At 36.6% G+C, this 27,052-nt stretch overlaps 1 protein-coding gene across 9 annotated transcripts in view; it reads right to left on the bottom strand.

Annotated features, from left to right (window-relative positions):
- SLC4A7 (solute carrier family 4 member 7) overlaps positions 1-27,052 on the bottom strand; it is a 96,724-nt gene that overhangs the window by 8,395 nt on the left and 61,277 nt on the right. For 7 of the 9 annotated variants that reach the window (XM_069771050.1, XM_069771032.1, XM_069771025.1 and 4 more), the window contains 16 exons: positions 24,073-24,188; positions 23,215-23,274; positions 22,459-22,616; positions 20,400-20,487; positions 18,654-18,800; positions 17,242-17,345; positions 15,521-15,695; positions 13,041-13,174; positions 12,241-12,486; positions 7,289-7,394; positions 5,312-5,473; positions 4,197-4,310; positions 3,586-3,747; positions 3,073-3,324; positions 831-899; positions 208-381 (listed from right to left, as the gene is read on the bottom strand). In XM_069771050.1, coding sequence (XP_069627151.1) covers positions 208-381; positions 831-899; positions 3,073-3,324; positions 3,586-3,747; positions 4,197-4,310; positions 5,312-5,473; positions 7,289-7,394; positions 12,241-12,486; positions 13,041-13,174; positions 15,521-15,695; positions 17,242-17,345; positions 18,654-18,800; positions 20,400-20,487; positions 22,459-22,616; positions 23,215-23,274; positions 24,073-24,188 — 2,267 coding nt within the window. The remainder of the gene's footprint in view (positions 1-207; positions 382-830; positions 900-3,072; positions 3,325-3,585; positions 3,748-4,196; positions 4,311-5,311; positions 5,474-7,288; positions 7,395-12,240; positions 12,487-13,040; positions 13,175-15,520; positions 15,696-17,241; positions 17,346-18,653; positions 18,801-20,399; positions 20,488-22,458; positions 22,617-23,214; positions 23,275-24,072; positions 24,189-27,052) is intronic. The other 2 variants (XM_069771036.1, XM_069771010.1) reach the window with 1 other exon arrangement.

Raw genomic sequence — 27,052 nt, 5'->3', positions numbered from 1 at the left:
AATAATTTCCACTTTCAATAGCTATTCACAGCTGAATTGCTTATTTTCAGGGAATGGAAAGTCCTTGCTTTTCAAAAGCAAACAACTTGTACTGCAGGTTCTTTTGTTCCTTTCCCACTCCTTTCTTAAGCCAGCAAATATGTTCTGAAGAGATCCTGGATGATGCACCTACTCTTGGAAAATTAACTTGTAAAACAGAAAACTTACCATCATAGGGAAAACAACAGCAGCTGCAGAGGCTTTAATCACCCACAACAGAACGAGACAAGTGAGCTGAACAACTGTAAAGATATGGACCTTCCAGAGTGGCACATAACGTAGATAAATCAGGTCAGGTTGATGTTTGGCAGGCATTCCAAACAGTTTTATACGGTCAAAAAACTGCATTGAAAAATAAATCATCCTTCAGTTAATTATTTTCTTCCCCTCCGGAAGGAAATAAACATTTTTAAGGGACACCAGGAACAGTTAATCCCAAATGAAATACTAATGAAGGACACTGAACATTCAAGGGGGTGGGACTGGGGGCCGTTTTGTATTGTTGGGTTCCCCACCATCCCCCGCCTCCATTATTACTACAAAATTTCAGAATATTTCAGAAAATTTGTTGCTCAGCTACACTACTGAAAGAATAAATGCAGAAGAACTGAGAAGTGAAGACACAACACAGTAAGAACAAATATCTGAACAACACACTCAGGAAATTAGCCTACATACTATTCAGACAACATGGGCTAACTTTGTCATTGCTCACATAAAGTAATGTGTTACAGTTTCCTTTTCATTTAGTGTTAAACAACAGCAAATTGTTTATTAAAATCACACTTTACCTGAATGCCTTTTAATGAAGACACTCCCATGTAAAGGAAGACACCATACAAAACTGGCATTGGAATAAACTGGGGAAGAAAAAACACCCACCCAGTTACTTCTGGAAGCAACATGGCATAACACAGCAATCCATATTAGTGAAAGACATGGACCAAGTTATTTTTTACTTTATGTTTTACTCAAGTGAAATCTGTAAAAGCTGAGGCTCTTTATTTATTGAGAAAACATACACATCATTGAACAGCAAAAAAATCTAGAGCTAACAGAGCTATCACCAGGATTTAAAAAGTAGTTCAGTCTTGATTGCCCATTCATTCCATTTTCTAGGTTTCTGTTACTGTGAAGTATGCTGCTGTATGTAGCTATCTGATAGGAACTGTATTGAGACTATCAACTTCATGAAATTGCCATATGAAGTTTTACTTCTGATCCCTAATCTTGCATTTCTGGAGCAGATGAAACAAAAAACCCACCATACCTACTGAGCTATGAAAATCAGCTAATTATTCAGGGCTAAATTTTGCTCCAGTAAGAAGATAATTTAAAGCTTACCAAAATAATGAATTTGTCCACTGATTTCAGAGGCACTTGCATCAAACCTCTGTAGCCTACACAAAGCAAGCGAAGCTTTCTTTGCTCCTGAATTCATGAAACTTCTGAGTAAAGGACAGCCAAGGTACAGTTTGTAATCTTAATAAAAACTGCTGCTACGAAGCCTTAACAAAAGTCTTTACTGAAACTTAAATAGCTTGGAATGAAACTGTGCCTTAAAGATTCATTACTGCATAGATATATATACACGCGTGTGTGTGTGTGTAGATCTAGGGTCTTCACTGTAAGCTCTGTAACTTGACATGCTACTACTTCATTTATGTTAACTTCTACTGTATTAAATCAGTATTAATACATGGAACAAAAGCACAGCAACCTACAGATGCAAGGCTTTGTTCTCCTTCCTTCTTTTGAACAGTAACAGCCATTCACATTGAAAAAGAAAAACATTTCATAAAGAGTAATAATTCCATTCCCACTACCCTTGGTTCCATAAAAAAATAAAAGCATTAGTTTCTAAGAATCAGCTGTTAAAACATGGGGCAAACATCTAGCTTCAGCAATCAGCATCTTTATCTTTTGCTTTTGAGCAACAATAAATCTATTTCAATATTTCTGATTCTGATCATTTGCATTATACAGCTGAGGTCCTGGTAGCTTTTCAATGACAGACTGTCAAATCTGAATACTCATTTTTAATAACTGCTACTGCCTTATTGTTATCAGACCTTTACATTCTTTAACACATATAAATGGTCAACTATTAAGAATTTATAATGTGTAGCTCTAATTACTAAACTATAACTGTGTGTTCATAAGTTTATTTCTTCCCATTATCTAAATTTCAACAGCCATTAGAAGATACCTGTTTGTGAAATGACTTGTGATATGTCTTTAAACAGACTTTTACAAAGTTCTTTAAAGGCATTAGCAATTATGCAATTTATGCCATATATGCTATTTGGGCAACAAAAAGCCAGTTTTTTCATGTCTCCTTAACTATTGGATTTGAAACAACAAAGCAGAATTTGAATGGATCTTACTCAAATCTGAGCAAAAAGCCAACTGAACTGATTGGTTTTCTTCCAATAAAGTCTTTGGAAGGGCACTATGGATATAAATTGAGAGAGAAAATGTAAACTGAGTCCACAATATGACCGACAAAATCTATATTACACCATGATTATGCATAAGATAATCTTGACACTTTAAACATCAAAGGAAGTTTAATAAGCTGAATATCAGAATGAGAAGTGAACAGTATCACTTCTCATGATCACTTTTTAAATCAGGTGTTTCTGTTTCTTCAACTGTATTATATTACTTCCGCTCAAGTAACTTTCTATCTTTATCACGCTCCTTTTTGCTCTCCATTTATGCACTTGCATAAGAACTACAGAAGACCTATTTCAGGCAACATGGACTCAAGAAACTAAAAATTAGCTGGCAAGAAAATCAGGTAACATGGACAAAGGTTGCTTTCTTCACTACTCACTACATTTCAAGCTTGCTGAGATTTCATTTTCTTACATCTCCCCCTATCATTTCTATTCAACTAACACCTGTTGTTAAAAAGGCAATCTGAGAATGAGTCCAGGCTTATTTTACTTCACATAATAAAACTTCCTAACAATATCAAAATCAAAAGCACAAAGAAAACACAAACATTTAGGGAAAAATGTCTTTTACCTTTAAAACAGAGGTCATAAACACTGACAGCCCCATCAGGACAAAAATCATCAATCCTGTCACTCGCTGCTCCCGGATTCCCAAAAACTTTGGTTGCTCTCCTGGTGCTGAGCATTCAGATTCAACTTTCAGGCTATTAACATGACTTATAGACAAGACAGTTGCAGCAACAAACCACGGTAAGCCCATGATAGAACATATCCCCAACATAACACCAACCATGAGCAGATCAAGATGATAACCACAGCCTTTCTGTAAAATTAAGCAAACAAATAATTTTATAAACTTCCTATTTATAAGATACCATATTTATAACTTAGCTGGTAAATAACAGATAACTACAAAAGTTAGATACTTTGAGAGTGTCCACAAAATAATATTTATTCTTTATTAGTAAATACATGCATCTTTTTAGTAGCTGTTGGTAATGTTTCACAGACTTGCACAATGAATCTGATTTAAAATAAACTTGAGACTTACACAACATTAGAGTTTTGTGAAAATTACTTTTACCTTCAGCTTATGCTCTTTCCTGTTTATAATAACAGCTGTTATTTGTTGATCCATGAAAATGAGAATGGTACAGAGTAAAGCAGGAACAGCAGCTATCAAGAGTGTCCACCAAGGATTGCTTCCAAGAGGATCTATGAACCATCCTCGGTCTTTTCGGGTGGGCTGAAAAAACAAACATCAACAATAAAAATTAAATAACTAAAGATAAAATGAAGATTTTATTGCTACAAACAGCTGCAATGAACAGACCAACAGTCTCTTACATATGTGTTCAGATTTTTTTTCCAATGGTTTTGACCAAAAGACTGATTTAGCTGTTACATGTGAATGTGACATTTGTATGGAAAAAATTAAAACAAACCCATTCCATTCTTTCATTTCTGTACATTTGCACAAAAGAATGCTTCCTTTTCAGTGATATTATAATATAAGGCATAGTCTCTTCTGTCAGATGAGACATACATTCAAAGCAGAAAAGGGAGGTTACTTCATCAACTACATTGTAAGTAAAAAAAGATTAATTTCTGTTTCTATACAATTCCACTGTTCTACTGTCTATGAAATTGTAAGCATTTAAAAAGTTAAGTTTTGTAAAAGGTTTTACATCTTACTTCAAATTTCTCTGGAACATGAAGCTTAGGAGAAGGTACTCCTACAAGATAGTCAATCAAAACCATGATTACTATGGTCAGAAATACTGCAAAATCACTAATGGTAGAACGCACCTATAAAGAAAAGAATTGTGTTAACTCTTGCTTGTTCGTCATTATAATCTGCATGTATAGCAAGACAATTTTCTCCCCTATGGATACTGAAGTCTCTTTATATTATACTACACCACTGAACGTTATATATATTTTCTCTTTTTATTTTAAAATTTAAGCTGCCTGCCAGCATATCATGAAGTTGCAGAAGGTAAGTATTCTGTAAGTATTCTGTGTTCATCCAATTATCTCATTTAGAAGTGATCTACTGCAAGAAGCAAATTACTTAAAATAACTCCTTCCTCATCTTCCTGTCCCCTCAACCCTACTAAGAGGCTGGGCCATCACAGCTAGTCTCTTGTAGCTTAATTCAATAACATCACTGAATTGTTCTGAAATCAATATTCATACATTTAATGTTTTAATAGATAGGAGGGGGACAATTTGCAACAGCTTCAAGTTATCAAAGGTGACTTTATTAAACATTAGAAACACATTGTAGGGATGAGCTGAAGCTTATAGAAGATCTAACTGCTTTATTTTGGCTAGCAGAAGTAAGTTGCGTAAATCAGTCCAAGGATAATCATTATATTAGCCTCTATTAAAAATAGTAATCCCCTGAGGAATCACTCAGAACCCTTCATACATCAGCAGTGTGGGAAAAGCGATCAATTGTCCTGTACGGCTAGATGAGGAAAACAGCAGCAGTATTATCTCTCCAAATGATACCTGGCAATACCCATTAATATGGGGAGATGGACTGCTTACATCTTCTAATGCTTAGAACATCTTGTTGTAACTATAGGAAAGTAGAGAGTAAGCACTGAATTTTCTGCAGCCAATTTCTTTCCTCTAATGTCTTCCTTTTTTTAATTATTAGCTAATTTTCTGTTTTTAATTTCTTTTTCTGTCTTAAAAGAAATCTCCCAATACAAGTGCTGAAGCAAAATAGAAAGTGCAACTCTGATAAGCTATACTTATGTATTTATCACAAGATAACAATAGTCTCTAATCAGAATTACCTTAGTTGGGAAATAGCGTTTGGTCTTGAATTGCTTAAGGAAAGAGGAGAGGAAAAATGTTGTAAAGAATAATATGACAGACCAGAAGAGAACATCTGGAATATATGGTCCATGACGGCCACAAGCTGATCCACGAAACACACCATGAAATTCTAAACACTCCTACAAAGAGAAAAACTCCTTAAATTTCTACATTTTATTCATTTAGTACATTCAACCTAACTTGTAGGTTTTCAATATAAAACACATTTGAGACCTTTCACAATCTCAAAAAGGGGGTTCTTTCCTTCATCACTACCTCATCCTGAAATGCCAAAAATGTGTGCTGTCTGTTCCAGAAGAGCCACAGTAGCCATCACTGATTATTTCAGGATGCCAAAATGCTGGGAGATGCCCAAGAAGAAACAACTTCTTTAAATTCACCTCATTTCTATTCTATTTCTCAAAGTATCACAAGATAGGATGTATAAATAAAGACTGAGGACTAAGCCCAGGAAAAGCAGACTATCCAACATCAACTTTCAAGTTAACAAACATAAAAAAGGTTCTTCTCAGTTTCTCCCACCTCTTTATTTTGTCCTGATACAGTTAAGGAAAAAACAGACTCTTACAAAATGAGATTAACCCAACTGTAAGAAAAAAAGTTTCTCGTAAAGTAGAAAAGCATCAGAAATAATGGATTTGAATAAAAAAAAAAGTCAGACAATCCCTATCCAAAAGGCTCACCGAAATGCAAGTAAAGAATTAAAGTAGGCACATGGAGTACAAGGAAATAAGAAGTCAATAAATCAAATAGCTGGAAGCAGCACTACCACAACCTAGTCTTTAAACAGGTTAATTTATTGAAAACTTAACTTATGACAAAATTCTCCCCATTAACAATCTACTTTGACTATAAGCACCACCAAATCCTGGATCAGTTCTGTCTCTCCAGGAAGACTACAGATGCTGAAGAGAATGAAAAGGTATATAAAATTAATAATAATATAAAATAAATACAAAAATTAAGTTCAAGAGAAACTGCCATCCTAGGTGATTATGGTAGACTGGGAGCCATTGGTGGTACATAGAAGACACTACAGCTAAAACTCAAGGAAAGCACTGAGGTTTTTCATAGTATTTTTGCTGTGCAAAACACTTTCTACTTTCAGTGCGAACATCTAGGCTCACACACAAGGAGAGCCCATACATGGGTACCTACTGCCATTTTAGATAGCCTTCAGATGCCAGGGTATGCAAAGCAGCTGTAGACAGCTGCATTTAGGCAACTGAATCCCACCCAAGAAACTACTAATCAGCAAAACTGTTTCTTCCTAAAAGCCTTCTGTATCACTTCCACATGATAACTTTCCTCCTCTTCACCTACCCACAAAATTAGATACTGTTATGAAATGCCCAGTTTAGAAGGCAATGCTTTCAAGCCTATTCCCTCAAATAGCTCTCCACCTTCCCTTTTAACCTTCAATTTTCCAAATAATTGTTTTCTTCCAATCAATATGTAGGTAGTTTGATTCTGTTTTAGTTTTATACCAATGCCTAACAAACTAATGAAACATGTTTGCTAGCACATTTTAACTGCAGATTCCATCTTCACATCTTCTTAAAATTATTTGTTCATCCTTCCCAGGAAACTGAAGGAAGCAATCTCCTGTTTATTCACCTCATCATATTCATCTGCACTTCAGAAAGAAGACTGTTCTGCCTACCAGGATTAAAGTGGCTACCTCAAGCAGACATTTATGATATTAGCATTTACTGCCATGGACTCCCTCATCCAAACCACTATGACAACTGCTTAAAGCATTATGGGAGGAATAAGAGTTCAAAAATAGTTTCAAAGAAAACAGTCCAGGTTCAAGTCAAAGAAGAAACCACATGAAAAATATTAATCAAGACTGGTACTGTGCGGGTATTTCTTTTTTATACATACATATACACACACACATATATATACACACATAGCTTTTAGATACTCACAGAAACTGTAAGGTTACTCCATACTATATTTTCCACAGACTTATTCATACTACTCCACAGCTGCAAAGTTTCATTGCTGGGTTTCTCAGGTTCAGAACAAACACATCTGAAAGGAAGAAAAAAAATAATTTACATGCTTTTAAGCCATACGTGCCAAAATGCAGCAATCCGCAGCAATTTCAGAAGTCCTGAAGAGTTTAAACCAGAGTTTAGCCCAACCTTCTATGAAAGAAGCAGAGTACAATACTCCTCCTTACATGACATGAACTAGGATTATTGCGGGGGTGGGAGGGAGAAATGAAGAATCAAAGAAGCAACTGCTCAGCAGGTTTAACAGATTGGACCAAAAAATCCAAACTATGTATTGTAAAGAATTGGAAGCACGCAAGATGTTGACTTAACTATATGACTGATCTGCCAGTTTTTAAATAGAATGACACCTGAAAAATAAAATTAAATAGATAATATCTGCAGACTTCTACATATTGTGAATAAAAAGGTGAAGATAAAAATCCAAATGACACCACCTTCCAACAACCCTATATGAACATATATTGTGTTATTTCTACAGATTTCCAAATAGTTGGACTAACTTGGCACGAACAGTTTTCTATGACTGTGTACAAATTAAGGTTTTTAGATTTCTGTTACAACATAACATCCCACAAGGATTCAAACTTCAATTAGTCCTACTGTACACCAACATAAGAGAAAACAGATTGAAACCATTTCATTTAAAAAATTGGTGCAGATGACACAGTTTCAGCAACTCCTTTTCAGACCAGACATGTCATTAGCCTCTAGATGTTTCCAAGTCTTTTCTAAAATTTTGGCAGAGTTAGCCATTTATCTTGCATTTGGCATGCCTTCCAATCTACACATGACCAAAACTGGTCACCCTGAATTAAGACACTATTTTTGAGTATGCAGTGGGCTAACTGAAGATATAAAATGCATGAATTGCTCAGATTTAAAGCAACAGCATACATGCATTTTTAATAACTGTTTGAACAAGTAAAAGTGCCCCTCCCTACTGCAGTGGTTTGCAAATGTGGACTGCAGAATCCTTTCTCTCAGGCTGACAGAAGTACACATCAGTTTAAAACAAAAAAAAACCCAAACAAAACACAATGAGTATTGATTTAATGGGATGTTTTCAAAATAAAGCTGTTCAAGCACATTAAACCAGAAGTTTAACATGTAAACATTTATGTAGAAGAGAAACAGATAATAAGCAAGAAATCTATGAGATTCATCTAGATACTGAAAAACAAAGAACCATGGAAGGGCAAACTTGCATCCTGATAGTGTAACGGTAAAGAAGGAAAAAGCACTAAATGCGCATGGGTGAAAAGAATCTAGATTTGCAAAGCACAATATTTAGGGAACTTAAAAAAGTAAGAAGTAAAGATACTTTCTTTTGATAACTGAATCCTAAAGTAACAGCAAAAGGAAACAGGAGAAGACTGGAAAGCAGTAATTCCTATAAGGCAGTTGCAAATACAGTAACTTAAGAATCATGAGAAGAGAAAGGAATTGCAACAGTTAAGTATGATGAGATGAAAAGAAAGCATCTTTAGTTGTTGGTCAAGGCAATAACATGAACAAGGGCACTGAAGGAAGACTGATAGACAAATTTCTCAACAAATGCAATGAAGATAAAGGATGCCACAAAGCAGGTAAGTGGAAATCCAGGAAGAGAAAGAAAAAACAGAAAATGTTGAGACTGCCTTCTAGCTCACTTAGCTGAAGATGCTTGTTCTGTACCCTCTTCTCCACTAAGGGAAAGAGAGGAGAGAAAAAAAAAAACAAAAACAATTGTAAAAGGCTGGATCTCCTACAGCTTTGTGGTAGGAAAAAAAACATAGGACAAACGAAAGCTGAAGTCTGTGGCACATCCTGGAAGACATGTGTGACACCTCAGAGCTAAACCAAGGAAATGTCATACCTTCCTCTCTCCACTCCACCCTCATGGCCTGCTTATGCTAGCATAGCAAAACACAATCAGGTGGCAAGGGTCAGAAGACCTACAGTACAGTTTCTGTCAGATTAGTGAATTTAACATGCTCATAGAGGAGTCCAGTGAGGTCACAGAGCCACTAAAGCAGGATGAACAGCCAGGAGAAAGGCAGAAATTAGGAAGTGAGCATACCACCATGGCCCACTCCTGGCAACATGGCCTGGTCTTAACAGCTGTTAAGACAGGAAAGTGAACGTAAATGGCATGTGTGAATGGAATAAAAAAAGCAGTCTGAGCCTGGGTGTTTGCGCAAAACTGATCACACTGAAGAGGAAGATGACAACCATCAGCTGGATTAAATAGTAACAAGGGAACTACAAAAAGACTTTTGGGGAAGGGGAAAAAAAAAAAAAAAAGAGGAAAAAAAAAAAAAGGAATCATCCTGAAAGGAAGTACCAAAGCAGCATGAATGTTTGTGGAAGTGAGGAGAGGTCTTGGAGTGGAAACACAATATTGTCAAAACCTGGTTTGATAATGCCAGAAGTCACCCTGCGTGCATCATGATCTCTGCCTCGTCCAGGCAGAGCAGCCTAGTCTGGCCTCCAACTAGGGACTGACTGCAGGGTGCAACAAGCAGGGACTCCCACCGCAGGTGTAGGGACATGACCTCGCAGGGAGCTCCCTCACCAGCGTGTAACTTCGCAGACTACAGGGAACCACACAGGTACAAATAAAGCTGGAAGATGCACATCTCCAACAGAAGGGGAGCACTAGCAGAGAAACCTGTGCTCCTCAAAGACATGTCTAACTGTAACCCACATGTCTGGGGCTGGAAGGTAACTATTGGTGTAGGTGCGACTGTAACTTTGGGGGATTAGTAATACAAGACAATTTAAAAACATGTAGGTTCTTACTAGTATTTCTTAATTGTCTCACATTATGGTTTATCTGCTGTATTACTGATACTGATCCTGAACATATGGATCACTGATTGACAGTTAATTGTGTGCTGCTGATGAATCAAAGAACAGCTTTGCTTTTGATTTGCTTTAAACTATGTGAAATGAGCAGTTTCTCTCAGCAACAGTTAGGAGGATCTCCTCCTTCTGGCAGGTGTGAGCTGGTAACCCAATTCATCATATTTCATGAAGCTATACCGTAAGCTTGGAAACTCCACACTGAGCAGCAAAAAATAAAGCAGCATTTAAGCATATCATCAAAAACTAAAAAATACAGAGTATCAAGGCACACAGTATAAAAAGTACTCAATGCTAATTTCACCATATAAACAACCTCTTTTAATGCAGAACTGGTACAGCTGCACACCAAAAGGTAGTGTATTGGGTTTGCGTGGCAAGGTTTTGGTAGCAGGGGGGTTACAGGGGTGGCTTCTGTGAGAAGCTGCTAGAAGCTTCTCCCATGTCTGACAGAGCCGATGCCAGCCAGCTCCAAGATCGACCCACCACCGGCCAAGGCCGAGCCCATCAGCAACAGTGGTATGGCCTCCAGGATAACAAATTTAAGAAGGGGAAAAAACTGTGGCACCACAGCAGCAGGGAGGGAGGAGTGAGAACATGTAAGAGAAACAACCCTGCAGACACCGAGGTCAGTGCAGAAAGCAGGGGAGGAGATGCTCCAGGCGCTGGAGCGGAGATTCCCCTGCAGCCTGTGGCAGGGAAGACCATGGTGAGGCAGGCTGTCCCCCTGCAGCCCATGGAGGTCCACAGTGGAGCATATATCCACCTGCAGCCCATGGAGGACCCCACACCAGAGCAGTTGGATGCCCAACTGGAGCAGGCTCCTGACAAGACCTGTGGACCCATGGAGAGAAAAGCTCACGCTGGAGCAGATTTGCTGGCAGGACTTGTGACCCCATAGGGGACCACACTGGAGCAGAGGAAGAGTGAGGAGTCCTCCCCCTGAGGAAGAAGGAGCAGCAGAGGCCATGTGTGATGAACTGACCGCAACCCCCACTCCCTGTCCCTCTGTGCTGCTCAGGGTAAAGAGGTAGAGAAATCAGGAACTAAGTTGAGCGGAGGAAGAAGGGAGAGGTAGGAGGCAGGTGTTTCAAAATTCAGTTTTTATTTTCTCATTACCCCACTCTGAATTGATTGGTAATAAATTAAATTAATTTCCCCCACTTGAGTCTGTTTTGCTTGTGACTTCCATTGCCAAGTGATTTCCCTGTCCTTATCTCAACCCATGAGCCTTTTGTCATATTTTTCTCCCTCTGTCCAGCCAAGGAGGGGAGTAACAGAATGGCTGTGGTGGGAACCTGGCATCCAGCCAAAGTCAACCCACCATAGGTAGGTAATATACAACTGCCACAGAAATAAATCAAATGTAAAAAAGATACACCGGAATAGCTTGCTTGTTGCATTCTTTAAATGAAATAAAGTTATTTTTGTACACATAGTTTTACTGCTAGTTACTGTGATGACTAGAACTAATAGTTGTACGTAGTCAGGAAAGGGGGAAAAAATGGCTGTATTGTATTTCCTATTATTCTCCTCTCTCAAAAAAAAGAATTTTAAAAAGTCAAGTATTCCCCACAATTACAGTAGAAAGCAACACTGTTTAAAGATGTTAACTCCCTATTCATAGCATGTGAAAGTTGCAGGAGCTCTCCATGCCTCAGCTACCTGGAAATAATCCTCACCCAGGTGGGATAAACTATCATGATTTCTCAAAGTGCCAAGGCAGAACTCCTGTTCTGACCTTTAATCTCCAGGCTGACCTCTAATAAAGCTGTAATTAAAGCAGGCATTGTCACACCCCCTCATCCCTTCAAACCACCCATAGCTTACAGAAAATTCAATTCCACAGCATCCTGAATAAAATTTTTCTGAGGTTTCTCATACCCGTACCACCCCCAGCATTCCTCCTACCCTTCCTGGGAGAGGCACACATTTCATTTCAGTAAGTGGTATGTCTCTATACTATAAACATTTTCCCGATGTGTTTTACTAACAGGTAGAAACTCGGTACTTACGAATATAAAGTCAGTTTATCCAAATCATTGTGCATATTGAAGGCATACACTTCTCCCAAATGAAAAAGCTTTTCCAATGCCTCATAAATAAATATGATGCATATAAGCGCTGCAAAAGCTTCCTCAGTAAATCGAGTGATGTAACACACAAGACTGCTGGCATCTGTGGCTACAAGCACTATGCATAAAAATGCAGTCCACAGACCAATGCTAGTTCGCAGGGAGAGGTAGGAAAGACCGTAATCCCTGTGTAAAGAAAGAAACAAAAGTATTAATTGAGCCAAAAGTCACCTATACTATATTCTATTTGAAAACAGATACTGAGGCCAAGCTCTGTAGGTATTCACCACTCTTCTCACTCTTGATGTTAGTTCTGAAGCAGAAATTTTTCTGTCTCATCTTCTACCAAAGCAAAGCAACACTGCAAAGTGTTTCTAGGATTGAGGGTGCAACTACCTAGCTTTGGAAGCATCATGGGTATGATCTTTCCAGAACTACCTAGATGCTTTCTCCTAGAGAGCAGATCAATCCCTGTTTACCCCTGCAGAGCCAAAGCCAACATCTCCACACAGTCAGAACATAACTTTTATTTAAGTCCTAGCCACTCCTTATCACTGATTTTCTCATTAAGGCTCACCAGTGTCTCACAGCTTTGCCAAACCACATTCATCTCTCAGCCTCTTGCCACTGCATTTACACCTTCATGGATACACTTTTAACACACCTCTGCTTTCAATTACAGCTATTCTAACAGGCTAGAAAGTTAGAAAGTGCATCGAGCTAATATAAGCATCACTTACCTGCAAAATTTAAATAATATTTTTTCAAATACTAGAACTGGTCCAGTGCTCCCCAAAATAGTAAGAGGTTGCCCAGCAAAGAGAGAATAGGCAATCCCAGTTAATGAGGCTCCAAAGAGAGACTCTATTGCACTCTGTTTGGGGGAAAAGAAACTGCTGTAACTATGCTGCCTTTCAGGTTAGCATTTAGCATCGCATCTGCATAAATACAGTTTTAAGACGCATTAACTTAGAAACAATACAAGATGTAAAAACATTGCAATTAATATTGATGTTTGAGACAAGAGTAACTTAACACAGTTTTGCAGTAACAATACCATGGAGAAAAGATTTTGATAACTTCACTCCTGAGCAACATAAAGCCATCCAAAACCATGAGAACAAGTTACTAGTCCTGCTAGCTATGGAGGAAAAACATACCAACAATTACTACAAATTAAAAAAAAGTTACTCAACATGTAGTTTACAGAAAGAATTATCTGTCTCTGTAAAGAAAACAGATAGATAGATAGATAGGAACGTACCTGTACCAAACCATGATACGGTGTGCCGTATCAAACCTGCATCAATCAACCAAGCATTACAAAAGAAATGACAGGCGGAGGTGCAGGGGAAATTACTGAACAATATCAGTTTATGTGTACATGACAGCAAAAAGAGATGAGCAGCAAACCAATGTCCCACCTGGTAATGCATTTCTTTTCATTGAAGTAAGGTATCTACTTCATTTCTTGAATTAAATGTTTTACTATAACATTTTCTGCTAAAAAAAAAAAGTTACAACGCACCTCAAAAGAGAGGGGCAGGACTTTTTAGATACTAAAATGATATTAAAGTTACCTGAAAATAGTTAACTACTGCATTTACAACTATCAGAAGTCACAGATTACAAATTAAAGGATTCCTGGTGGAATTTCTAAGTGTTTGCTATTTTGCAGTTACACAAACTTAAGCTCCAATTCAGGAAAGCATCTAAAATTGGGCAAAATGGTTTGCTGAACTGGGGCTATTAAAAATGAAAACATGACTCCTTTGTTCATTACATTAGGAAAAAAAAAAAAATAATCCCAGTCTCTTGTTCTATTACCTTTGAATTAGTGCTTTTGGTTAGTCAATGCATTAACCTTGGGGCTCTCAATCAGGGTGGCAGGGACAGGAGTACTGTGGAGGTGATGACCTCTGGGAATGTGAGGGAAGGTTTCAAACACAAACCGTGTACCTTACAATGTCAGCTACTGTGCTTGAACATGTGTGTGCAGTAACTAAATTTTATATTCAATGATGCACACCAAGTATCTGAAGGCAGGAACAAACCCGCAAACAATTCCAGACAGCTAAAAGAAAGAAGGTGTTTAAGAATCAAGCTTTAAAAGGAGCATACTTTCATAATTATACATGATGTACATTCAAAAATTACATCAACATTTTGATAAGCATTTATACATTGAGTGGCAAAAACAGCGCACAGAAAAGACATAATTTATTTCTGTATTTTCTATCAGCTTGAAGTGCTACATCAATAAACAAAAATCTGAGTCAACAGCATTACTTGAAAGAGACAAAATAGTTAACAATTTTAATATAGTACAAGCTTAAAAACTTGATCTAAGTATCAAGAAGAATTTTATAGCATAAGCTTTACCAGAATCTTAAAATTTGTAAAGGACATGTCTTAATACATCCTTCCCTCCCCCAAAAGGACAGAGTCTTGTTTCTTCGTGACAGATTTAAAAACAGAAAATACACTCCAAAAGTCGTTTACTCACAAGCCAACTGACACGAACACTAAGTTATTAACATTGCTGATGAAAGTATTCTTTCCCCGCTCCAAAAATTAAAGTGCAATAATATTTTGGTTAAAAAGGTGCTGGTGTTACCAAACGTAAAGCTACCAAAATTTTGTACATCTATGGTTTATGTTCAAGTCATTTACAATGAAGTGTATTTTCTGCTCATAAACATTAGCCACTTTCTTTTTTTGTTAACAACATACCATTAGTGAAAGCATATACATATCCTGTCCGTTACTTAAACACACAATTGACTGCTACCCATACACTGCAGGCATTATCATCCTCGTAGGCCTACTACTCAAGGCCAGTACATGTTCTTGGCTATCCACCTTGAGCCTCTGACTTTGCCTAAAGTAGGCCTAGTGGGATGGTGCACCTTTACTGCTATTCATTATTTTTAAGTAGCCAAAAAGAAGGCAATGCAAGCCTTTTCTCAATTCATGAAGCCATTCATCCAATAAGGCAGGATAAACATTTTTTACCTCCACTGTGCATCTTCTCCTGTTCACATGGGTTCCCCACATTTTCCACAGCAATTACCTTTTGGGGAAGATCTGCTTTGGGGCAGGCTAATCAAGTGCTGTGGGTAAATTCTTCAAATACAAGTATAAATAAATGAGACAAATGCACACAGTGACTTGCCTCTGAAGGTCTAAAAGCCTGGCCACTACCATTCTTTGTACTCACTATTCTGCCTTGTGTAGCTTCTCCCAGGAGCCCTCCAAAAGTGATTACAGGAGACATACAGGCACAGTATAGGAAAAGAATCGAGGCCAGGCACTGCAGGCTTAATGCATCCTTGAAGTCACTCAAGAAAAAAGGTGCTTTCCTTTGGATGTCAAGTATCAAACCACCAAAAAGCCTAAATAGGTGAGATGAAACTCGTCAAACTGTACACTAAAGGATTCTAGCTAGTTCAACACTATGGGCTACACATGACTGCCAGTGCCTATTGCTAGCACAAATTAGCTATTTCATAATCCAGATTACAGCATAACAGTTTAAAATGTAAATGAGAATCTTATCTATTCCAATTTAGTAGTATTCCAAATATAATCAAGCAGGTTATCCACATTTTTAAAAGCTGGCTAGGTATTTTTGCATGTGGGCTAGATACTGAAAAAATATCTTTGCGAACTATTTTACCTAAATAATGTTTTAAGTCAAATCTGTCTTACGATATTCAAAACAAGGAACAGAAGAAATATGCTAAACCTCAACGAAGACCACCGCATTGACACATTTCAATATTAATACTCCACTAAGTAGTTGCAGCTTTTTGATTCAAATTCTCTACATACATATGGTTAGGTCCATAAATAAATCTAGCTCTATCATTTTTAACAGTGTTTTCATCTGGAGTACCCAGATATTCTACAAATGGAAACACAAAACCAAACGTCAGTTCAGGTGGGTAAGTTATTAGCAAGAAATTAAAAAGCTTTTGGCAGTTTCCAAAAAAATCTCAAGACTCCAAAATACTGGGTATAATTTGCACCTACAAAAGTCTGATTTTATTTTGAGTTATAAAAAAAACCAAAAATATTCCACTCCTAAGAAAAACAATAGTCTCATCTAGAGATAATTCTGTGGGCAGAAATGAACTTGTCAGCTCCAGATACTGCCTGCAAAAAGGCAAAAGTAAGTATAACAAAGCCAAAATGGTAAAAATCAACACAAATGTTGTAAAGACCTTCTTGCAAAGGTATGAGAAAGATGCATTTCCTTTGGAAGTTTATATTTTGGGAATAACAACATTGTACATCTTTTCCAGAATTTCTCAGTTGATTTAATCTCTACTCTCTCATATGAGATACTAAGGTTTAATCTTAACCAGATATTTCCAATGTTGGGGACCTTTTCGTCAAGTATTTCAGAATTAACAGAGAACAATGCAACTCAACTGAAAGAAATTCCTTCAATTTTATTTTTGATCTGAAAGAAACCTAACGAAAACCAAAACCTAAACAATACCAAAGTATTTTTTGCCACTTTATATTCCTTGTTGTTCCATTTTGTACATGTTTAATAAAACAGATTTGCATTAATAGAAATTTTTAGTACCTAGCCCAATACTGAAAATTGTATATTCCTGCTATAACTATTATAATTGCATGCTCTTGACAATTAAAAATTAAAACCCAACTCTTAAAAGTCAGTTAGTTAAAATTAGGCAGCATCTTATATGAAATCCTTCGCAAATGTGTTGAGAAACATTGCCATGGGCTTGAAAATGCTTTAAGCAGAATGGCATTTGTAGGCAAGAATCCAACACTTGAAAAGGAAAAAGGATGCGCTCTGACACTTATACCATGATTTTTTAATGTTCAAATGTCATCATTAAAGACTGTGAGGATTTATCACTTCTATTTCTTTATGGTAGCTAGTATTTAGGGAAGTGAACACACCTTCCAGTTCTCTCAAGTTCAGGTCCAGCATGATGGCCTTCTTCTTTGAGAGTCTCTCCTGTAGGAGTAGATCCATTTGGAAATTTAGGTACCTTCCTCTTCTCCTACAGGAAAAAAAACCCCAATTTTTAAAAAAAAAAAAATCATATTTTGAGACTGCCTTTACACTAAGAAGTATAATTCAAAGACAGCGTGCAGAGACTCTATGCCCTCCAAACCTTTTTCATATTCCCATCTTATCAGCAGTCCTCCATTTGCCAAATTTATCTTTTGAGTACAGACAACTAGAACTGTACAACACTTCCAAAAAGATCTTATTAGTACCTTGCTCAACAGTATTATCTTCCCTCTTTCTACAAGAAATATGTCCCTGAAACATGATGAAATAAAGCCTACCTTTTCAAGACACAGTAGAGGCCTAACCATGAGGCATAGAAGTCTTTAGATTTCTTTTCTCAGTCATTTCCAGAGCAGAAGCATCTAGCTTCTAACAGAAACTGACCTCACTTTATGACACACACAGTATTTAGTTGAAGTACAAATGAGATGCCATTCCAGTATGAGAACTCATCCCCCTATTCAGCAAGCTGCTCACCAGCTCCTCATACATTTCTCAGCTGAACTTGCCTTCTAAAAACCCTGGGCCCTGCTTATTTTGGAAACAAGTTAAGTGGTAGCCTCAGGCTGTTCATCAATTAACTGCACTGCTGTCACCCCTTCTGTTCCACCCGCTCACCCAAACCACCACTGGATTTGACACCAATGTCAACCTTCTGAATCAAGAGCACTGGTCTCTCCCCCCAGTTTTGATCCTGCCTTTACACTAAAAATTCCTAGCAGCAGGAATTCCCCTCAGTTGTAAAGAGGGAGAAAGGGAAGAAATGAGAGTCCCTCTAAGGTCCAGCTTCCCCCAGCTCTCATTCTAACCTTGTATCACAACTGTGCAATATGATACATTTTTATGTATTTCATAAACATTCTGTGATCATGATATGCTAGCCAATATACATTAATTAAAACATTTCAATCAATGCTTTATGCAAATAAATGTTTTTATAAGAATTACAATTTTCTTGCCGATCATTGCTAGATTAATAATAAATTTTATAATGCAAACTCACATACAATTTCGGAGCAATTCTCCTAGATCTCACATGAACTCATTTCAGTATTACAAAAGGAAATAAAGACAATTCACTTAAAAGCACAGCAGGAAACTAACACTTTTTTTTTTTTTTTTTAAAAAACCTTAAATGGACAATTCACTTTTTCTTCAAATGGATGTGGGGGCTTTCCTGATGCTTTACTGAAGTTTACACTCAGTACACAATTTACTTGCATTTGGAAATGGCATTTTTAAAGTAAAAATCATGGGAGCTCTCTACTGGATTTTTATTTTTTATTTTTTTTACCTGGGAAGGAACACTTTTTGGTGGCTCAATTCTTATAGATGGATCCCATTCTCCTGGAGGCAGGACTGTCACTTGATCTAAAAATTCATCAATTCCTGACAACAAATCATTTCGGTCTTTTGCTTTATAGGCAACATCGTGGAAAACCTACAAGAAGAAAGTACCCAACATTCTTTTTTTTCTTTTTTTTTTTTTTTTTAAAAGAGGAACTGATTACAAGGAACACTTCGTTATTTTTAAAAAGGCATGGGAAATTTTTCAAAGGTCCTCAAAAGTTAGCCTTTTACTTTATTTGTATATTTTTGTGTTAAGAACTACCTGTGTTAAGAACATCCTTGTAGAACATAAAATAAGGAAGTTGTATCTTCAAACTCAAAATGAATATTGAGTTCATTTCTAAAGTTTAATTAAAAGTTAATCTTCAATATTCAGTAAATAAAGTTCATATACTATTGCCTGAATAATTCTGCCCTATAGCCACTGTGCCACTATGCTGTGCTAAATCAGGACAAAAATACTTTAAAAATAACCTTCAAACCAAAATACAAGTTTTTATTAAGAATTTCATTTGTATACCTTTAGCTTAATTAATTTTAAATGACGTCTTAAAAAGCACATGAAAGCAGTCCTCCTACTACTCAAAAAGAAATACCCTACACTGTTTTACAGACTACTACAACACAAACTCTGAATTGACAGATGCATAGTATTTAAAGCAAACATTCCCTGAATCCCAAGATGCATTTTATACAGAGAGAAAAAACCGCTAGTGTTGCTATTAAAAAAACACTGTTTGCAGAAGATGATCCTAAATTGCTTCTGTACATTTGAAATCTGAACTGTTTGTCTCCAACTACCTGACCATTAAGTCTTCTAATTGTAAATTAGATCTTTATGGTCTATTTTAGACCAATGAAAATGTTATATTTTTCTATTTCAATGATCACAGTCTTCCTAAAAATCAGCCTACCTAAAAAAGCAGAAGCTGCAGCTAAAGCTTTTAATATTCAGTTCTCACACTGAACAAATACTGTATTCACAGACGAGTTGCCCAGTTGTAAAGCAGAAATTGGTCGGTTTACATTTCCACACTTGAAATTGTTCTAGAGTAAAGTATTATTAGAATTTCTGCTAGGTAACCCTAATAATTATCAGCAATTCAGTAGGTGGCGCTCACTGCGAAGTCAGAATTAAAACATCCTCATTTTGTTCAGTAAGATGACAACTCCAAAAGTCCAGATTCCCCTGTGCTCTTTAAAACCGTCCACCAGGGCTCTAAGCATGAGACTTCAAATACCTGGTAAAATTCTAATTTTAATTATTTGATCTTGCTTTGGAAAAAAAAATACCTGTGATGACTCAATTGCACGCATTCTTATTCTTTCTGTCCTGAACACTTACACAGTTTGCTATGTCCTTTTCAACATACAGTGATTCATATCAGACACAGTTCTATTTAATAGTTCTATTTCCTAATTTAATACAAAAATGAAATCTATACACCAAAGCTAAAATATTTTTTCAGAAATACATTAAGGATTTGTTCAAGAAAGACAAGGGGGAAAGTTAATTTACCTTTATTTAGTTAACTAACACAAGAAATAAGTAAGTTTACAGTTCTTCATTTAACCAGTTTGTGATTTTTTTTCTTTAACCTGTCACTCCAGAATACGTTTATGGAAAACAAATGCTAAACACATTGTTCTAGACTTCTTTAACTAGAAGTGTTTAAAATACATCACTCACATCATCTGTCATAAGTGTTGCTATTGATCTTCCAATTTCATGGTACTGTGGAGCTTTTCCTGCTGGTCCCAGCAATAAAAATAAAAACCTGCAGAGAAAGCAATCAAGATGAATACGGCTGACTCATGTCAATATACTCAGAGGGTTCTTTCAAACTAATGTTTAAAGAAAATTTAGCAGTGAAGTAAAAATATCCTCTTCACCATTTCAGATCTTAAAGACTGCTGCAAGACTAAGAAAAGACTCGCCTAAAAGACATTACTAGAAGGAACTCAAGTCCTGAACTAAAATTACTCTGAAGCCTAATTTTTCAATTTCTTATAATGCCTTAAATGTAGTAGAAATCCATGGGCTAGAGCTCAATGAATGTTTCCTCTGGATTATAAGCCTTTCTGACATTCCCACTGGCAAAGACCCCTTAGTGAGGGCCCAGGAGCTTTATGACCTGTTCTGTCTAGCCTCCCTGACAACCACCTCTTCACAGGAGTTAACCCCCCCCTCGCTTGCTGTGACTGTGTACATCACACAGCAGATACACAGATATACTTGAAGCAACACACTGGGCATACTCATATAGGCATATCCTGGTATTGTGTCAGTGGAAAGGAAGGGAACCCGCATCTTGAATGCTTAAGAAGGTAAAAGTGACATTTTGGGAAGGGAATCCAATTTGGGGGTGGGGTCACAGCATACATTAACGGACAGTCTCCATTTCCAATCATAGTAATAGTTATCACACTTTTAAAAACCAACCAAACAAACAACAACAAAAAAAAACCCAAACCAAACCTTGAATAGGACTAGTATCTTATAAACTCAAAAGGATACAAACCAAAGAATGAACCTCAGTAATTGTTTTCATGACCTTCTTCCTATACTCCATGAAAATGAAGTTCCCAAGTACAACACATTTGAAAAAAGCAGCGCCTTCTTTCACCGCACAGTACAAAAAGGTTAGTGTTATTTTTCCTTTGCAAGTTGACTACTCTAACTGAAACTGAGATTGCATCTTCACAATCAAGTATGCTATTCCAAATCTGCAAGTCTACACCATTCTGAAAAATTTAGGACAGGGTAATTTTAGCTACATTAATACAATAATTGGTATGCAGAAATTTTGGAATTTCCCAAGAAACATTAAGAGCACTACTGTCAACTACCCTCTGAAAATTCTCACATCTATTTATAAGAACACTGCCAAGATTATTTTTGCCTCTCATTAGAGTGTATAAGCTGAAAATTACAAAGATAAACAAGCACTTTGATCTATTTGAAACATTAAAAAAAACCACCACCAAAACACATAAATGTACAAATTTATGCTAAACACCACAGAACAGCCCAATACATCAATGTGCACAGAAAATGAAGTGTCCTCCATGATGACTGATGAAATGACCTGCTATCTTCATCATGGGACCTGCATTTTGACATTTTGATCATCTGTGGTAAGTCTACCCACAGTATATCAACAAGACCCGTGACTTGGGGGAGGTGGGTGCACCAGGCTGTATGGCATATTGCAGATTGAAAACTGATTCAATGTATTAGCTGCAGATTGGTTACCCCAGTGTCAATCACGTAGATTTGGGCATATAATAAAAAAAAAAAAAAAAGTTTTTCCATCACCTAGGTTATTCATATACAGAGCATTTGTATACAAAGAGCAGAGCTTCAGATTAGACAAATTTTCAGACTTGGTGGACTCTTCCCCACTGTCATGCTGTGTCGCACTGAAGGGAACTATAACAATCTTCGTGCCCATTTTTAAACTAGCAACACAAGCTTGGAAGACCCATTGCTTTTACTCCAGGTCAGCTACTAGTTTCAACTTCTGCACTTGCTTAAGACAACATCATTATATGTATTTAAAGCATTCAGAGAATTTTATGGCGGATCTCATTTCTTCAAATTTTGCAGCAAATGACTGGCATCATGTTAAACAAAAGTCTACATATCTTGAGCTTAATAGAATAAGTATAAAAATTTACAACTATTTGAGATCTTAAATATTATCTTATTGTATAAGTAAAGCCAGACTTTCCAGGCATTTATTTACCGTGTAGGAACCGGAACCTCTGTGAGGCCTGAGAGAAGCACAGCAGGGGAGAGCCTCACAAAAGCAATAATAGGTCTTTCTAAAAAATCTACTTCTCCCACTAACACATTTGATGCTTCTGCTCCTGAAGGAATTTTCCTCATGAAGTTCATATCAACCTATTCATACAAAGATGAAACAAGTGTTTATTCCCTTACATTTATTAGAAGAAATTCTATAACATAATTATAAGTTTATCGGCATATACTAGACATTTATACTACAAAGAAAAATAAAAAAGCAAATTAAATATCCCACAGTACAGAAAAGACAAACATATGTAGAAAATGTCAGCCAGCCAGCCAACTAATAAGAAACTATTTTCTAAAAGTTAGAATTACTACCACCTACTATATTCTAGAAGACTCCAAACTGCATAACCACCTTTCTAATATTACTTATCATGACAAACATTCCGTGATAGGACATAACTTAACAAAATCTACGCACAATTAACTAAGGAGAGTTCATGTAATTACACATGGTTTCTAGAATGCAGTTAGTTATTCCACAGCTGCATATTTCAACTGTCATAATTTTGAAAAATAAATTATATGTTTATGTTTTCATCCATAAGAAATATGATGGCTGAAAATCTTAACATTCATTTCTGTACATAATTACAGAAGAGCATTAGAAAATGGTACAGCACATGAACTCTGTATTCACACACACACACACACAAGCACCAGTTACATTGCTATCTAGAGAACTTACAGATGGCCTCTTGAGTCCCACACCAAGTGTGCCACAACTACAGTGCCAGGAGGCTGACTCCTGCCCAACAGGAGACAAGGCAGGTGTACAGAAGGACAGGCCAAGCAAAAACATAAAAACTGTGACAGAGGAGCAGGAATATATGGCACCTGCCATGATTAGATGAGAACTACAGTGTAAGTTAGCTTTCCTTAAACATAATTATTTAACTTGGCTAACCAATTTTCTTACAGTGTTTCACAGTATAGATGACACTACAGAGTGAGTTTTATAGTAAAAGCCATAATGGAATTTGTCCAGCAAATTTAAATTATGAAAGCAATACAAGGGATATACAGTATTACACAAGATTTCCTTCACAAAGTGATATTATATGCTTCTAATGATTAAGATGTACAATAACTTTTGTACAGCAAATTCATAAAACATATAAAGGAAAACCCTTTAAAATCCCTCTTTACAAAAAAACCCCAAAAGTCAGTCCTAGAAAAAAAACATTACAACACCATCTACAAAATTGTTTTCATAAGAGTCTATAGCAGAACTGAAAATATCTCCCTCTGCGTGAGAAAGTACAGCAGCTGCACTCTTGAAGTTACCAAAATACTGAAAAGATCAAACGAAACAGAAAGTTCAGTCCCACTGGGAAGAGTTTCGAAACATTTGACACATTTAGCCTATGCCATATTTTGACACTCCTACACACAAGTTACATCTTAGTACATATGTCTTGTGTACACTCATACACAGGCATAAGTACACGTGTCTTAGTTGTAACTAAGAGAGAAGTTATAACCACCACATTTTTTGTTACATAGTTATTTTGTGCTAAACATTAAATACCTTAATGTTATTTACCTTACTAAAATCAACCGTGCTGTTTTCTCTGCTTCCTCCCGTCCCAGTACCTTTAACATCTCCACTTTTCCCAGTGTCTAAATTTCCAGGTGCTGACTGCGGAGATGCTAATAGCCCTAAATTAAAACAAAGGAGATAAGTTCAAAACGGTGTATGAAGTAAACTGAGTACACGACACTACCAAAACTCAATGTGGCAGCTTGCTTAAAGCAAATGTGCAAGTTATTCAGTAAGAGTGCCCTACATTAGTATCATAAATGCAACATTAACAAGTCACTGTGTTGTCAGAAAAATGGCATAATTAAAAAAATTAAAATTTACTGCCCAAATGATGGCCATTTGCAAAACAGTCACCAGAAAACAAGAGCTACTTTAATTGCAGAAAAAGTAACAACTGTTGACATTTTAATAGTAACTACTGTAGTACTTAGCAGATAGCATCTTCACTGTATTTGTAAGTCCTCAAACACCGAAAGCAAACACCTCTGCTATCTAGTCTGCTATATAGCAGTTACTTCAACTGTAAAAAGCCTCGGCAAGCCTCAGGCTACAACTACGAGGAACGATACCCCGGTAGTTAACTACCCTGTACAAGTAAATAGCATACTACATGAAGGATAGACAGCTTGCAAACCATGATTTCAATCAACAGACCAAAGGTCCAACTATTGATCTGACCAGATGTTACTAATATTAAATGGTCTCTCTAACACATTAGCTAAAGAGGCACATACAATGAAGTTTATTCAAGTTTATTCAAAGTACAGCTTCCCTCCAGTATCTGCACCAAGACAAAAGCCTTTTATGTAGCTTGCTACGCTACTAGCAACGTTGAATTGCAGGTTCAGCAAAGGGCGCAAAAAGCAAGTAACCCAGGTGTTCATACATATTGACTTCCACGTTGCAACATGCTCATCCCTACCCAACTATCATTTAAAAGCTGGTCTAGGCATGCATAACCAAGCTCAAATCCCATCTTCTGGATTACAGAGTTTTTACTTGTTCAGTTTAACATGCACTAGAAGTGCATTTGGCCTTGCTTGTCTACACTAGACCTTTCAGATGTGGTGATAAAACATGCTTTAACATGCTTTCAAAACCACATTTAGACAAAGACTAATGTCTAAACATTGTATTACATGCAGAAAGTTTGTATTTAGGTCAAGCACCAGTCTAGTCAAGATAAAACTGAAGTCCTCACTGGCTACCTTTCAGTTATTGTTCCATCATAACTACTGCTGCATAACTACTTGCATCCCTCCATGTTTATAATTTAGCAATTTGACATTTTTTAGCATTTTAAATGACAACTGAATTCACTTCCTTTGATCCCCAAATTTATTTCCAAAAAACTCTTTCAAAGAGCCATCATATCAATGGAAAACATGCAGGTCCAAGCCTTCACCGTTAATTTTCATTCTTACAGTTCATAGGGACATAAGCGGTGTGGATAGTTTTTCCTGAAGCAAAAAACAAATGAAGTTAATAAGCTGTAATTTCCTTTGTGAATCCTAATATGCACAAGTAATTAGCTAACACTATAAATACTACGTTCAGTTAGCTAGACCAAAAAGAAAAAAATAATCACATGCTACCCTTCTGCTCCAAGACGTACACATTACTCACAAGAATAACTAACAGCAATCAACCATCTGTGAAATCAGCTGTTCAAGGTATTTAACTGCATAAGAGTTGATGTTAAGATGTATTTGTAGGACTAGAAATAGAACAGAAATATTAAACAGTTGTTGCAGAAGAAGAGCATAATATAGAAGTTTATGCACACGAACTTCCCCCCCGCCATGTAACAATAAAGGTAACTAAAGATGTGTATGACTGATGAAGGATGAGCAATAATGCATAATATTGCAGGTTTTGCAAATGCCCTGTGAGCAAGAGCAAGCAGAGACTAGAACAAAAAGTGGAGAGACAATCAAGGAGGAGGATAGAGAAAGGATCCTACGTATTAGCATAAACTAATTTATTATTTCAGTACTAAAGTAATACTGATTCTTCTAAAAGGTTTGCCTTCAAAATTTCTCCAACCAGTCATAGTTAAGGCTCACAAGTTTTGACACTGATACAGGAACGCTTGTCTGATCCTAAGCCACGTGTAAAGAGTTTTCCTTTCTGTTGGTCTTGCAGTTGGACAGACTTGCTGCACTCACATGAAAATACTGCTTACAGGTTTTCAGACCCGAGCAAGCATTTCCATGTGATACTGCATTTCGTTATGTGTATCAATCACTCCGATATTTGCAGGGAAACTCAGAATAAAAAATTACCATCTCTAATAACAAAACACTTTTACTGAAATCTCACGCTAATAAAAGAACTTACTTCCTCCTCTTCTCCAGTTCAGTAGATACAAATTCAGAGGCTACTGCTGAAAGGAAGACTACCTAGTAGTTTTTCCAGACTGTGAGACAGAGAAATTCATCTAGTCTTACCAAGCTAGTGAGGAGATCATTAAAAATATATAGTACTCTTCTTGATGTTGTTAGTTAAGTAAATATACCACTTGCCTCCTTTGAAAGACAACAGTGGACTGAGTCTTGAGTAAGTCTGGATTAAAGCCTAGTAAGATCACTCATGTTAAAGTACTTACAAATACACCTTCACTAAAGATCATGTGCATTTTCTAGCCAACTACGCTTAGTTTAATACTGTGATCACAAAAATCTAATTGGACATTATCTACTGGAAAAAGAAGAATACAGACATTTGACTCACTTCTCTGCTTCAGTAAAAAAAAAAAAAAAAAAATTGAGGGGAAATAAGATGAGTTCAACACCTAAGCATGACTATTCCAACATAACTTTATTTATATAGGCAAAATTTATGAAATACGAAACTTTTAAATACAAAGTCACACCATATTTTTGAGGAAATAAAGATCAATTTTTAAAAATAAATTCCAATACAGTCTTAATGTGAAAAAATATTAAAATTATTCCTAGAAGGCAAATATGTAAACCTT

Source organism: Haliaeetus albicilla, chromosome 2 (genome assembly GCF_947461875.1).
Source record: "Haliaeetus albicilla chromosome 2, bHalAlb1.1, whole genome shotgun sequence".
Lineage (NCBI taxonomy): Eukaryota > Metazoa > Chordata > Aves > Accipitriformes > Accipitridae > Haliaeetus > Haliaeetus albicilla.
This window is presented reverse-complemented; position numbering and strand designations above follow the sequence as displayed.